This window comes from Papio anubis, chromosome 7 (assembly GCF_008728515.1).
Source record: "Papio anubis isolate 15944 chromosome 7, Panubis1.0, whole genome shotgun sequence".
NCBI lineage: Eukaryota > Metazoa > Chordata > Mammalia > Primates > Cercopithecidae > Papio > Papio anubis.
In genome coordinates this window covers 15,777,859-15,791,706 of record NC_044982.1, presented here as the reverse complement: position 1 = coordinate 15,791,706, position 13,848 = coordinate 15,777,859, and the positions used below count along the sequence as shown (strand labels likewise).

Below are 13,848 nucleotides of genomic sequence, written 5' to 3'. Positions count from 1 at the left end.
TAGAATGAGAGGAGGCTGGTTCCTCACACTGCAGATAGGAAAGGACACAGGTGCCCCGTTCTGCAGGGCAATCTGGAAATACCTCTCTTTGACCCAGAAACTCCACTGCTGGAAACCTCTCCTCGGGAAATCATTAAGAACAGGCATCTTTGGGAGGCCGAGGCGGGCGGATCACGAGGTCAGGAGATTGAGACCATCCTGGCTAACACGGTGAAACCCCGTCTCTACTAAAAAAATACAAAAAACTAGCTGGGCGAGGTGGCGGGCGCCTGTAGTCCCAGCTACTCGGGAGGCAGAGGCAGGAGAATGGCGTAAACCCAGGAGGCGGAGCTTGCAGTGAGCTGAGATCAGGCCACTGCACTCCAGCCTGGGCGACAGAGCGAGACTCCGTCTCAAAAAAAAAAAAAAAGAACAGGCACAAAGACCAGGCTGACAAGGTACTCATCACAGCCTCGTGTATAACAGTGAAAAGCTGAAAACAACCTACATGTGCAAAAATAGAGGCTTTACTTAAATAGATTATACTTCATCCATACTATGAAATGTTATACAGCTGCTTAAATGTTGCAGAAATGTATCTACTGTCATGGAAAGTGTTTACGATCTATAGTGAAGTAGAAAAAGCAGTTCACAAAGCAGTATATATGGTATAATCCCACTTTTATAAAAAAAAATTCACACATATAGGAGGTGTAGAGAAGATCTGGAAGGAAATGAACTATAGTGTTAACAGCAACTGCCTTGAATAGATGGGGTAATGGATATCTTTATGTTCTTTTGATTAGTCTGCATTTCTGAATTTTATATAAAACACATGTATTTTGTCTATATTGAGAACAATAAGGCCGGGTGCACTGGCTCATGCCTGTAATCCCAGCACTTTGGGAGGCCAAGGCAGGAGGATCGCTTGAGTTCAGGAGTTCGGGACCAGCCTAGGCAACATGGAAAAACCTCATCTCTAGAAAAAACACCAAAAATTAGCCAGGCAGGATGGTGCATGCCTGTAGTCCCAGCTGAGGTGGGAGGATTGCTTGAGCCTGGAAGGCAGAGGTTGCGGTGAGCCGAGATCACAACAGCCTGGCAACGGAGCAAGACCCTGTTTCAAAAAAGTAAATAAATAATAAATTTTTAAAAAGAACAATAAAATAAAATTGTGGGTATGAAACAAGAGATCAATACCAGGGACAGCTAGAAGCATTGCTGGCTGGCTCAGCGAAGGAGCGTGGCGGGCAGGGCCTTCAGGGACAGGAGGGGCAAGGCCATCACAGCCACCTGCTGCTCCCAGCCTCAGCTGTCCATGAGATCCGACTATTCAAATCCCCTTCCACTGACCTTGGATTTATCAATGCAAAGCATCTTCCCATTTTCTCTTATTTAGTCTTCTCAGTACTCCTGTGAGAGCATTATTAGCTCTGTTTTGCAGATAAGAAAAGCCAGACTTAAATCACTCACAAATCACAGAACACAATCAAGGCTGAGCAGGTTATCTCACACCAGAATCGCATCAACCATATCCTCACTCACAATGAGTGATTACGTTCCCACTGACAGGCAGCTCAGTAAAGTGGAAAGAGTATGGATGTTGGAGTCCACAGGCCTTGCTTTGAATCCCATCTCAACTCTGAAAAGCAGCCTCTTAACCCCTCTGCAGGGAACGATAATCCTAGGGTCCAGGATTGTTCTCAGGATAAGCACAATCACGCAGGTAAATCACCGCACACCATGCCAGGCTCTCCATCGGCGCTCGATAAATGCTCAGGCACAGGGAAGCCCTGCCTCTCAGTGCGGCTGAGCTCTCCGGCAGCTGTGAGGTTAGAAATCGGCTTCCATAAATGGGACTAATGTTGAACTTCACGCAGTTTCCGATGCCCGGCTCTGGCACCGTCCCTGAGGCCAAAACAGACCGAGTTTCTTCCTCCAAGAGCCCTCTACACAGGTAAGGCCTGCTCCTCCACCCCTGGAGGCTGCTCTTCCCCCAAAAAGCCCCATTCCTTCAGTGTTGATCGGCCTCACGCGGTCTGCTCCCAAGGTCATCTCTAGTCCACAGTGACTCTCTCACAGAGCAGTCACCTGGCTGCTCCCCAATTTTCCCTTCTCTTCTTCCCTGCAGATGCTACCTCAAAGAAAAAAAGAGCGAGCCCTGGGCATATTTGATGAAAGGCTCAATGATGCTACCTCAAAGAAAAAAAGAAAGAGCTCTGGGCATATTTGATTCAGAGGAGCCACTGTTGTGGACATTTGTCATGGACACTGGACACTGCCCTTCCTCTGATCCCCCAATGGGACCAGCCCCTTTTCACCATGGTAACTGGATCAAGGGTGAGAATGTGATCCAGTTGGGGTGCAATAAGACACAACAAGAACCCGGCCGAGATGTCTGAGGATCACACCCAGGAGAATGAGAGTCTGGAGCTGCTCTGCTCACCTGCGGTCTGAGATGGAAAGCGACAAGAGGGGAAGGGAAACAGAGAGGAAGAATCCATGTATTTGAGCCCTGAAGCCAGCTGCCACTGAAGTCAGTTGAAGCTGGGTTTTCTTTCATCTACAACTGAAAAGGCCCTAATGCATAGATTGTGGCAGAAACTAGATAATGGATTTGCAGCATGGCTTGGGCGGTCAGCGCTGCATACACCGTTTACCCCTCTGCATATGCCTAAGGCAGGAGCTTAGGTCCTGCCCTCAGAAAGCCCTGTGGGATGGAGTTGTCGAGGCTGACTTGGATTTGCACTGCCCCCTCCACCCGCTCTGTGAACAGAGCACACCTGCTCACTCCATCTGCCTGCCAAGCATCTGGCTGGGGCTGGGCAGAAGGGATGATGTGGGTAGCTTCTCCAGCTGCTGCTGACTTCTATGTACTCGCCATCCTCCAACATCAGCAACAACTTTCCCTTCCCTAAGCCACACTCCAGGCCTCTGATCTTCATGTGATCTTCCCCTAAAGATTCCCCTGCTAGGCCAGGCGTGGTAGCTCACGCCTGTAATCCCGGCACTTTGGGAGGCCAAGGCAGGTGGATCAACTGAGGTCAGGGGTTCGAGACCAGCCTGGCCAACATGGTAAAACCCCGTCTTTACTAAAAATACAAAAAAAATTAGCCGGGCATGGTGGCACACACCTGTAATCCCAGCTGCTTGGGAGGCTGAGGCAGGAGAATCACTTGAACCCGGGAAACAGAAGTTACCGTGAGCTGAGATCGTGCCACTGCACTCCAGCCTGGGCAATAAGAGTGAAACTCTGTCTCAGGGAAAAAAAAAAAAAAAAAAGATTCCCCCTGTAAATGTATGGCTCCCAGGTCCCACTTCCTGATGGTCAAACCCTCCGCCTGACAAAGCAGATCCACTAAGGCACCAATGTATTCATGGAAAAAAGCCGGCCTATCCCCTCTCCCCATAACCAGATGTTGTCACCTGGGGCATCTGAAGAGGCCAATCATTTGTGGTCAAACAAATGAAGAGGCCAATCATTTGTGGTAAGAATAAAAATAACACATTTGTTGATCTGCCGGGCATTGTGCTAAGTGCTTTACATGTATTCACCCATTCCCTGCACAACCCTGTAAGGTAGATATTATTATTATCTCCATTTACAGATGAGAAACAGACCCAGTGGGGTGAAAATAATTTGCCCAAGACCTTTTAGCTAGTAAGTGGCAAAGCCAGAGGTCAAACCTGGACAGTCTGGCCCCGAAGCTTCATGCCCTTAACCACTGCATGGAAGAGCAGTTGCCACCCCAGGAGCAGGGAGGAATGGAGAAGGTAAAGGAGCTCTGTAAAGCGCCCGACATGGTGCCGCCTCTTCCACCTGGGCACAGAGGTCACTCAGCTTGATGGAAAAATTTCCTACCAAGAAACATCCCCACATCTTGGTCCTGCCCTGGATTGTGTGGCATAGGGCAAGTCCCTTCTCCTCTCTGGCACAGTCTCCCCTACTGGGAAATAAAATGTCTGCATGGGAGATGATTGTGCAGGCCCCATTTACTCTCTAGAGCCAGCCCTCTGCTTTGGTGCCATGCGATCTGGAAAGGAAGTTAACTCCCCTGCTGTTTCCAGGCCCCACTTTTAAAATTTTTAAATTTCCAGTTTTAAAATTTTGTTTTACTAAAAAGGGAACTGTTCATTTTGTCTCTTCTATTAATTATGTTTCTGTTTATAAAGCACAGATAGGTGCTTACTTTCCTCTGTGTACGCAGAAAAGAAAGTCACAGAAAATGCTGAGAAAGCCAAACAGCCCTGTTATAGGAGGCAGCCAGTCAGGCAGGAGCAGAGCAGGAGAGGGCTCCCCGCGACACACACACACCCCAGAAATGTCAGGTGACCATCAGGTGATGGTCAGGCAGTTGTTAACTGTTTCTCTAAAATAATAATTGGTAGCAGCCTGCATCAGGAAAAAGCAGCCTCCCAGCAGATAGAAGAAACTCGAAATTGGTGATCAGCAGCTTCCCAACAAGTTCTCAGGAATTGGGCGAGTGGGCGCAAGCATGCGCACTAAGGGGCAAAATGGCGGAGTGTAACTGGTAGATGACCTTCTTCTAGGAATGCTAGATTGGCAAGGCAAGAACGCCTAAGTGAGCATGCGTACAACTCCAGTCGTTTCTTACATAATTCTAATGTACTGTGCTATGACAGCATCAAATATGATTGACTCTGAATGGGTGGGTCCCAGGGGGCTTCAGTGAAGACAGCAATATGAGCTTGAAGGACAGAACTTACAAGAGGAAACCCGGCAAGGGTGAGGCATTAAAGTAGAGGAACCAAGGGCGGGAGTACAAATCTAGGGTATTCTCGAGTGACCTGAATGTTTTCTCCCTGAAGAAACCTTACCTGGCCTAGCTGAGTTCCAGTCCATATGCCAACAAAAGAGAGCAATTAGGAACATGGGCGTCAGACTGAGACCCCATTCTGCCACTTGGAGGAGAACACGGGCCCTAGAGCCAGTCTCTGAGGTCAACTCCTGGCTCGACCACTTCCTAGCTGTAGGGCCCTGGGCAGGTTTACCTAACCTCTCTGTGCCCCAGGTTTCTTTTCTGTAAAATGGAAAGAACAATGGTGTTTACCTCATAGGTGGTGGTAAAGAATGAATGAAGGCTGGGCGCGGTGGCTCACACCTATAATCCCAACACTTTGGGAGGCCGAGGTGGGCAGATCACCCAAGATCAGGAGTTCGAGACCAGCCTGGCCAACATGGTGAAACCCTGTCTCTACTAAAAAATAAAAAAAATTAGCCAGGTGTAATGGTGCACACCTGTAATCCCAGCTACTTGGGAGGCTGAGGCAGAAGAATCACTTGAACCTGGGAAGCGGAGGTTGCAGTGGGCCCAGATTGCGCCATTGCACTCCAGCCCAGGTGACAGAGTGAGACTCCATTTAAAAAAAAAAAAAAAAAAAGAGTGAATGAGATAATGGGACAAAGGGCACCACACCCGGCGCGCGGGAATCTTTCAGTACACCATGGCCACTGCTACGCTTCTGCATAACCTTACCTCCTCTCATTTCTCTCTTCAGTAGATTTGGGGTTTGGAGAGTTAAAGAGACAGGAAATTCCCTAACATAGTGCTGGCCCATAGGACATTCTGGGAGCTGAACCATACAGTCTTCCGATTCCCAATCAGCAAAGGCTAACGCTGGCTGGCTAGGGGAAGGGACTCTATCTGAAAACCCTGACCAACTCAGACCTCAGGTCACCAGGGAGAAGTTGAGGTGACAAAGAAAGTGTGTAGGTCAATCCCGCTGCCTAGAGCGTGTGCAGATAGGGGAGGGACCAACATTCAGAGAACCCCCTGGCAGCAGCCTCCCCTTAAAAATCCTCAGGGACCTTGGTGAAGAAAGAGAGCCAAGAATATTCCTACACAGAGCTAGGACCAAGGGCCTCTTGAACTCCTCAGAGAGCAGGCCTGTCTCTGGGCATCTCCATGAATTGGGCCCAAAATTGCTCTTTTAGTACAAGTCACTTCCAGTCCCTCACGGCCCACCCAGCATTCAGCTTCAGCTGACATTTACATCGTGCTCACTATGTGCCGGCGCTGTAGAAGAATTTCATGTGTGCTCTCTCATGCAGTCCTGTGACAAGCCAATGAGAGCTTGATGGGCGGGGAAACAGGGGCAGAGAGAGGCTAGGGAACTTGGACAAGGCCCCAGAGCCAGCATGTGACACACAGAGTAGGACCCAGGCAGATGGTCAGGGCCGGTGCTCAAAACTGTCCCTCTACACTGCCTCTCGCCTGGCCCACCAGGCTCTCCAGGGCCTGGAGCCCCCAGGCTGCTGGCCACTTCCTCTAGGCAGAAGTGACCCTTCCCTCTCCCGGTACACATGTGACTCTACCTGCACTCACGGAAGTCAGAAACTAGCCAGACCCAGGTCTCCCGTGAGCCAGCAAGTGTCCCAAGAGCCAATGCCACAACCTCATGGGTAGGGTGACCACATATCACCCAGGGCCAGGCTCAGGGCCCAAGTCGCCTGTCCTCCTTGCCCACCTTTCATGGCAGACACAAGACTGAGCTGGCAGTGCCACCTGTAGACAGCCTACCTCCATTAAACTATCTCAGAACCAGTCCTAGGATGTAGGCTCTGGGTACTGGGCAGGCCCCAAAGCCACCTCCCACCCCCAAATAGCAAGCCAACTCCTGGTTCCACCCACCAGCCCCAGGGCAGTTGGGCAGGTGGAAATTGCCAGATGATGCTTTGCTCTCCTTCCGGAATACTGTTGCTGGCCACACACACACACAGCTCCTGATGCACCTGAGGTAGATGGGTGAGCACCAGGGAGAGAAGAACGTGGCTGTGTGGCACAGACCCCAGCATTCCCTACAGCTCAGACAGATGCAAACAAAGCCAAATGCTGTCAGGACCCCAGAGGCAGCCTCAAAGGGGCGTGCCCATTAAACTGCCAGAGTGCCCTGTCAGAGCAACGGCATTATTTCCGAGCCCACGGGGATGTTTAGAATTAGAGGAGCCTGGCAGTACTCAAGGGTCCCCAGGGAACTGGGTGAATACATCATTCCCATCACAAAGCTCTTAACAAGTGTGCCCCGGGCTGGGTCTTTGTTCAACATTGCATAAGACAACTGAGTCAAGACAGGCTGGACCACCTGTAGCCCCCTCATCTCAGCCAGAAAGTGCTGGCAGCACACAATGGCCAGCTCATGACTGTGCTGGAGGGACAAGCCACCCAGGGCCCTGGCCTCTGCCAGCCACAGTCAGTCACGGTACTTGGTTTGAACAGCAGATGGCCAGAAGGACAGGAGCCACTCCAGATAGTCCACTTCTTGCCATGGCCTTAAGAAGTCCCATTCAAAGTGTCCTCTTGCTCTAGGAAGCCTTCCTGGCCCTGCTGGCCTGAAGTGACCTCCCCATATTACCCATCCCTAGCTTTTACCATTTGCTGCCCTGTTTGGGGTTGAGGTTTTATTTTTATTTTTTAAATTTTTTTGAGATGGAGTCTCGCTCTTGTCACCCAGGCTGGAGTGCAATGGCGTGATCTCGGCTCACTGCAATCTCTGTCTCCCGGGTTCAAGCAATTCTCCTGCCTCAGCATCCTGAGTAGCTGGGATTACAGGCGCCTGCCACCACACCCGGCTAATTTTTGTACTTTCAGTAGAGACGGGGTTTCGCCATGTTGGCCAGGCTGGTCTCGAACTCCTGACCTCAGGTGATCCTCCCGCCTTGGCCTCCCAAAGTGCTGGGATTACAGGCGTGAGCTACCGCACCTGGTAGAGATTTTAAAATATCATTTATGCAGCATTTAGAACTTGCCAGGTACTACATTAAATGCTTTACATACACTATTTGGCTTAATCCTCCTAATAGCCCCATGAAGTCGGTGTGATTATGCCCATTATAGATTGAGGAAGCGGCAGTTTGGAACGGTCCCGTCGTCTGTGTGTCCTGTGCTTCCATACTTTTTCTTCCCATGAGACTGCATTATCTCACACTAGAGTGCAAACTGCTTCATGGCAGTGAGATATTTACGCGTTCTTCTTGTCCCTGAATAGGTACACAGTTAACTAAGAGAGGACTGATTGCTAGTGATTGTTGTGTGGCAACTGATTAGCCTTAATTAACCCAGAGGTGGCATTTATGAATAAAAACATCATCAGCCATGTGGCCAACTGACCATATGATATGAATCCCTATATGCTGTGCAGGATTTTAATTACCAAGGCAGGCCCCCGCTGAAGTTGCATATTACTTATCAAGAAACTTTGCTGAAGCCAGGCACGGTGGCTCACGCCTGTAATCCCAGCACTTTGGGAGGCTGAGGTGGGTGGATCACCTGGCGTCAGGAGTTCGAGACCAGCCTGACCAACATGGAGAAACCCCCTGTCTATTAAAAATACAAAATTAGCCGGGCATGGTGGCACATGCCTTTAATCCCAGCTACTCGGGAGGTTGAGGCAGGAGAATCACTTATACCCGGGAGGTGGAGGTTGCGGTGGGCCAAGATTGCGCCATTGCACTCCAGCCTGGGCAACAAGAGCAAACCTCCATCTCAAAAAGAAAGAAAGAAAGAAACTTTGCTGAAATGTTTTTCCTTCATCCCCTTCAGTGACAGCTGATGGCCACTGGCTCGGAGGAACAAACCCCTGCTGGGCTTAGCATGACCCAGCACGTGCTGCAGGGCGGCCCCAGCAGCCTTGCTGGGAGCTGCCAGGTTCATCACCAGCCAAGGGCCAGGGGTCAAACAGGCGGCTCCCAAGAGGCGCTGCTGGCTCCAGGGCATGGGATACTGTGTTAGAAGGCACGGGCCTCACCTTTGGTAGCATAGGCTTCTGCGATCACCCGCAGCCTGTAGGGCGGGGCAGCTGTCAGCGGCAGGTCGTCCAGGCCCACCCGGGCATAAATGTTCAGAGCTTCTTTATAATCACCTTCCACATAATTCAACTTGGCCATGATCAGATTGGATTCTTGTAGGAATTCTGACTAGAAGGGAAAGGAGAGAAAGAAAAGCATTTTCCTACAATATCAGGCATGATGCTCCCTCGGAGCCCAGCCAGCTGCCGCCGTAAAACCCCACAGCTCCCCGCACAAGAGTTTGGACGTGAATGTTCTGAGCAGTGTTATCCACAATAGCCAAACAGTGGAAACAACCCAAATGTCCACCAAAATGTGGGCTAGCCACAAAATGGAATATTACTCAGTTGTAGTAAAGAATGAAGTACTGTTATGTGCTACAACATAGACAAATCCCAAAAACATAATGCCAAGTGAAAAATCCAGTCATAAAAGGCCACATATTGTATGCTTCCATGTGTATGAGATGTCCAGGATAGTCAAATCTACAGTCAGAAAACAGATTCATCTTGGCTCGGAATGGGAGGTGGCTGCTAATGACGATGGGTTTCTTTGGAAGGTGATGAAAATGTTCTAGAATTGATTGTGGTGATGGTTGCACAACTTCATGAATATACTAAAAATCACTGAAGTGGACACTCTGAATGGGTGAGTTGTATGGTATGTGAATTACACTTCAAGAAAGCTGTTGCAAAAACCAAACCAAAACCAAACCCTGCGGCTCCACTCACCAGGTCCATGACTGAGTGGGCCACCTGGGCCAAGGAAGGAAGGAATGCTTCATAAGTTAAACATACAAGCACCTGTCTCAGAAAAGAAGCGGCCCAGACATCCTGGTGGGCCGGCCATGGCAGTGGAGATGCACCACAACCCTGTAACCCAAATCATCAAGGAGGGCCTTCCCAAATGGATGTGAAGATTAGGACTTGCTTGCTTTCCAGGGTGAAGTTTCTCACTGAGCCACTGAAGTTTCTAAACTGAGGTGACCTGGTACCCTCCCCAGAGGCTGAAGGCTGCAAGTTCTCTGTGGGCCCCCCTTCCTCCCAGTCAGCGAGGCTGACCTGGCCAGTCCCCCACTCCCTAAAGCCTCATCATTACCCTCCTTCCTGACCCGTCCCCTAGCACCTAGGGAGAGAACAGGCCACCCTGCCACCTATATAAGGAAACAGATTTATCTTCCTTGGCCAGACCTTCTCCTCAGAGCCCAAGCGGTTCAAAGTTGAGGTTTTTGCTTACGGAAGCACACCATGAAACCACACTATTTATACTGTAACCTAGAGCTTTGATGGGTGGACAACAAGGCCAGGTAGCCAGGTACAGCGTGTTACAGCAGCTATCTCAGCCAACGTGGTCAGCTTCCAGGCATTTCTTGGAAGAGAGAGGGACATCAGGCAGCATTGGAAAGGATGGTGGAGTGGGCAAGGAGGACTGATAGGAGCAAAGGTGTTTATGGGTGGCCCAAGGGAGAGGCACCAGAGGAATTAGAATTACATCTGGAGACAGAGAAGTCAAAACAGACTCAGAAAAGAGAAAACAAGCATCCAGGCCGCGTGCGGTGGCTCACACCTATAATCCCAGCACTTTGGGAGGCTGAGGCAGGCAGCTCATTTGATGCCAGAAGTCCGTGACCAGCCTGGCCAACATGGTGAAACCCCATCTCTACTAAAAATACAAACATTAGTGGAGCGTGGTGGTGCACACCTGTAATCCCAGCTACTCAGGAGGCTGAGGCACAAGAATCGCTTGAACCCGGGAGGCGGAGGCTGCAGTGAGCCAAGATCATGCCACTGCACTCCAGCCTGGATGACAGAGCAAGACTCTGTCTCAAAAAAAAAAGCATCCACCACAGGGGTTCTCCACCTGGGTGGCGGACGGGCCAGGCTTGGGTATTTTGAACACATTTCCTAGGACATTCTGGGAAGTCTTTCCTCCTTCCCCAAGCTTCCAGCCTCTGAGAACCGCTGGATTAAAGGTGAATTGAAGGAGGAGGGGGAATGAGGAGTTAGCATTAATGGATACATCACAAGAGGCTCCGTTTGGGAAGATGAGTCCTGGAGATGGAGGGTGGTGACAACGATAACATACTTAATGCCACTATACTGTACACTTACAAAGAGCTATAACATTAGGTTGTATGTTATGTATATTTTACCAAAGGAGAAAAAAAAAACAAACGAAAGCAAACTGGAGAGCCAGGCGGAGAAAAAGCTTGAAGAAAATTGCAAGCCTAGAGGCACAGCTTGGACACACTGGGAGAGCCTCCTTGGGTGAGTCCAATCTGCACCCAAGCACAGGAAACGGCTTGGCCAGGGCGCCTCGGCTGCTGGGGCAGTGGGAGAACAACCCCAACATGGTGTCAGGGGCCACCTTGCTCACAATAAGGACCATTTTCTTGCCTTGAATCAGAAGCCAGATGTCCTGACTCCTTGTCCAGGACTCTTTCCATCCCACCACATGGCTGGCTGGCTCTGGTCTTCCCAGCCTCAATTCACTTAAGACAAGCTGGACTTAAGCTCAAGGAAAGAGAAAGTTTCACATTAGTCAATGTGAGTAGGACAGCACACCCATGCAAAAGATTTGTGGCTTTGAAACATTCTTTATAAGATGGAGGAAGGTGAAAAACAGCAATGGGAGGAAAAAAACTCTCTAGGTAGAACTAATAACATAGCAAGAAATGATGTGTATCTAGTGCTACACAGATTTGAAAGAATTTCTCCATTTGAGCCTCAAAACAATCCTGGGCTAAGCAGGCCTGCAGCTGAGAAACATGAAGCTCAGAGAGGTTAAGTAACATCCCAAAATCACACAGCCTACAAATCCAGAACTGGACTCAGACTCAAGAATTTTAACTTGAATTAAATTCAACAGCTTCGTGCAGTGGCCCAGGCCTGTAATCCCAGCACTTTCAGAGGGATTACAGGCCGACATAGGCAGATCACCTAAGGTCAGGAGTTCGAGACCAGCCTGGCCAACATGGTGAAACCCCGTCTCTACTAAAAACACAAAAATTAGCCAGGTGTGGCGGCACACACCTGTAGTCACAGCTACTCGGGAGGCTGAGGCAGAAGAATTGCTTGAACCTGGGAGGTGGAGGTTGCAGTGAGCTGAGATGGCATCTGGGCGACAGGACAACACTCTGTCTCAAAAAATAAATAAATAAATAAATAATAAAATAAATTCAATGTGCTTACTACCACACAGCGTTGTAGAGGATGGAAAGCAAAACCTATCAACACCTGGTGAAATGAAAGGTGAATTTTTCAACATGAAGTTGGGGGGCGGGTAGACGGGGGAAAGAAATGAGCCAGATATCTCCCCTCACACCTCCCAGCAGGACACTTGAGTCTGGCTGGCCATCACTGTGAGCTGTGGCCCATGTGCCTGCTGTCCCTCCACCCTCTCCTGCTGATCAAGACCTACCACCTGTGTCCCCAGATCAAGACCTACCCTTGTGTCCACCTGTGTCATCATGTCATTGGTTAAGAACATATGAGATGAGGCCGGGCGCGGTGGCTCACGCCTGTAATCCCAGCACTTTGGGAGGCCAGGGCGGGTGGATCACAAGGTGAGGAGATTGAGACCATCCTGGCTAACATGGTGAAACCCCGTCTCTACTAAAAATACAAAAAATTAGCCGGGTGTGGTGGCGGGTCTCTGTAGTCCCAGCTACTTGGGAGGCTGAGCCAGGAGAATGGCATGAACCCGGGAGGCGGAGCTCGCAGTGAGCCGAAATCATGCCACTGCACTCCAGCCTGGGCGACAGAGCAAGACTCCGTATCAAAAAAAAACAACATATGAGATGGAGACAGGGTTTCGCCATGTTGGCCAGGCTGGTATTGAACTCCTAGCCTCAAGTGATCTGCCACACACCAAAGTGTGGCATGGCCCTTACAGAGAAACTGAACGGGGAAAGAGAAGACCTGGTTTTTGAAGCCCAAATGCAGCAGGGAGTCCTTAAGTACCTGGGATCCCTAGGCTGAGGCGACCTCTCCAGCCACCCCCTGGGGGCCTGGGGCGGGGTCCCTATGTTGAGGTGACACTCTCCAGCCACCTCCTAGCAGCCTGGAGCTGTGTCCCGTGCAGACAACATACACAGAGACCATTTTGAAAGCAGCTCTCTATCAGGGTTTCCAAAAGCCTGTTGCTGCACAACTGACCAACACCAATACTAACTTACTCAAAGGTTGCCCAGGCCCTCCATTGCAACAGGGCCAAGGAGGTGGCCAGATGACCAAGAGGAGGAACAGCTCAAATTGAAAGCTCACAGGCTCGCAGGAGCCGGGAAGGTCCAAGCTCACCCCTTTAAGAGCCCACCCCATTCAAACCTAAAGGAACTGAGCTGCAGAGAGGCGAGTAACCTCCCTGGAGTCACACAGCAAGTCGGGAGCAGGCTTGAGTTTGCAGTACAGATATGAAAGGTAAAGGCAAAGAAAGCATGGCTTCCCATGGGAAAGCGTGCACACGCAAACAAGAACAAAGACCAAACACGGAGCCTCACAGGATTCCAAGACAGGAAGAGAAGAAAAATGAGAAAGAAGTCATCAAAGTTAAGAGGAAACAGAAGTCAGAGCTCCAGAAGTTCACCAAAGACTGTCCTCAGTGGGAAATACATCCTGGGGAAGAGGGGCAGGATGGCGCAGGCCGCAGACAGCCATCTGAACTAGTGGAAGTGTCTAGAGCCAGGGGAGTGTGAGCCACCCAGGGGGCAGAAGGGCAGGGCGGGAAGAGGAGATGACCCCCATGAAAAGCAAAAGGAACTGAATGAGGAGTCCAAGAAGAAAGGAAGGAAAGCCACGTGAGAGGGAAAGGAAACCTGGGTGCAATGAGACCAGAAAACAGAATGGACAGATAGGGGGCAGCGCCTAAGATTCCCTGTGCCAGAGGGTGAGGGTCTTTGCTGAGATGCGGGGAAGTTCCTGGCCGCCTCCCAACCGTGACGCCAGGCCTGCTGGCACCCGTATGGAACCTCCCACAGCTCTGGGCCACAGTGGCTTGTTACACTGATGAGCAGGAAGCTGTGCGCTGAGCACCCCTTCTGATTAACTTCTCTCTTTTCTAGAACT

The 13,848-nt window shown here is 50.2% G+C and overlaps 1 protein-coding gene across 6 annotated transcripts in view; it reads right to left on the bottom strand.

Annotated features, from left to right (window-relative positions):
• TTC7B (tetratricopeptide repeat domain 7B) overlaps nucleotides 1-13,848 on the bottom strand; it is a 275,212-nt gene that overhangs the window by 235,721 nt on the left and 25,643 nt on the right. For 4 of the 6 annotated variants that reach the window (XM_017961461.3, XM_017961462.3, XM_003902158.3 and 1 more), the window contains exon 3: nucleotides 8,746-8,914. In XM_017961461.3, coding sequence (XP_017816950.2) covers nucleotides 8,746-8,914 — 169 coding nt within the window. The remainder of the gene's footprint in view (nucleotides 1-8,745; nucleotides 8,915-13,848) is intronic. The other 2 variants (XM_017961463.3, XM_031667911.1) reach the window with 1 other exon arrangement.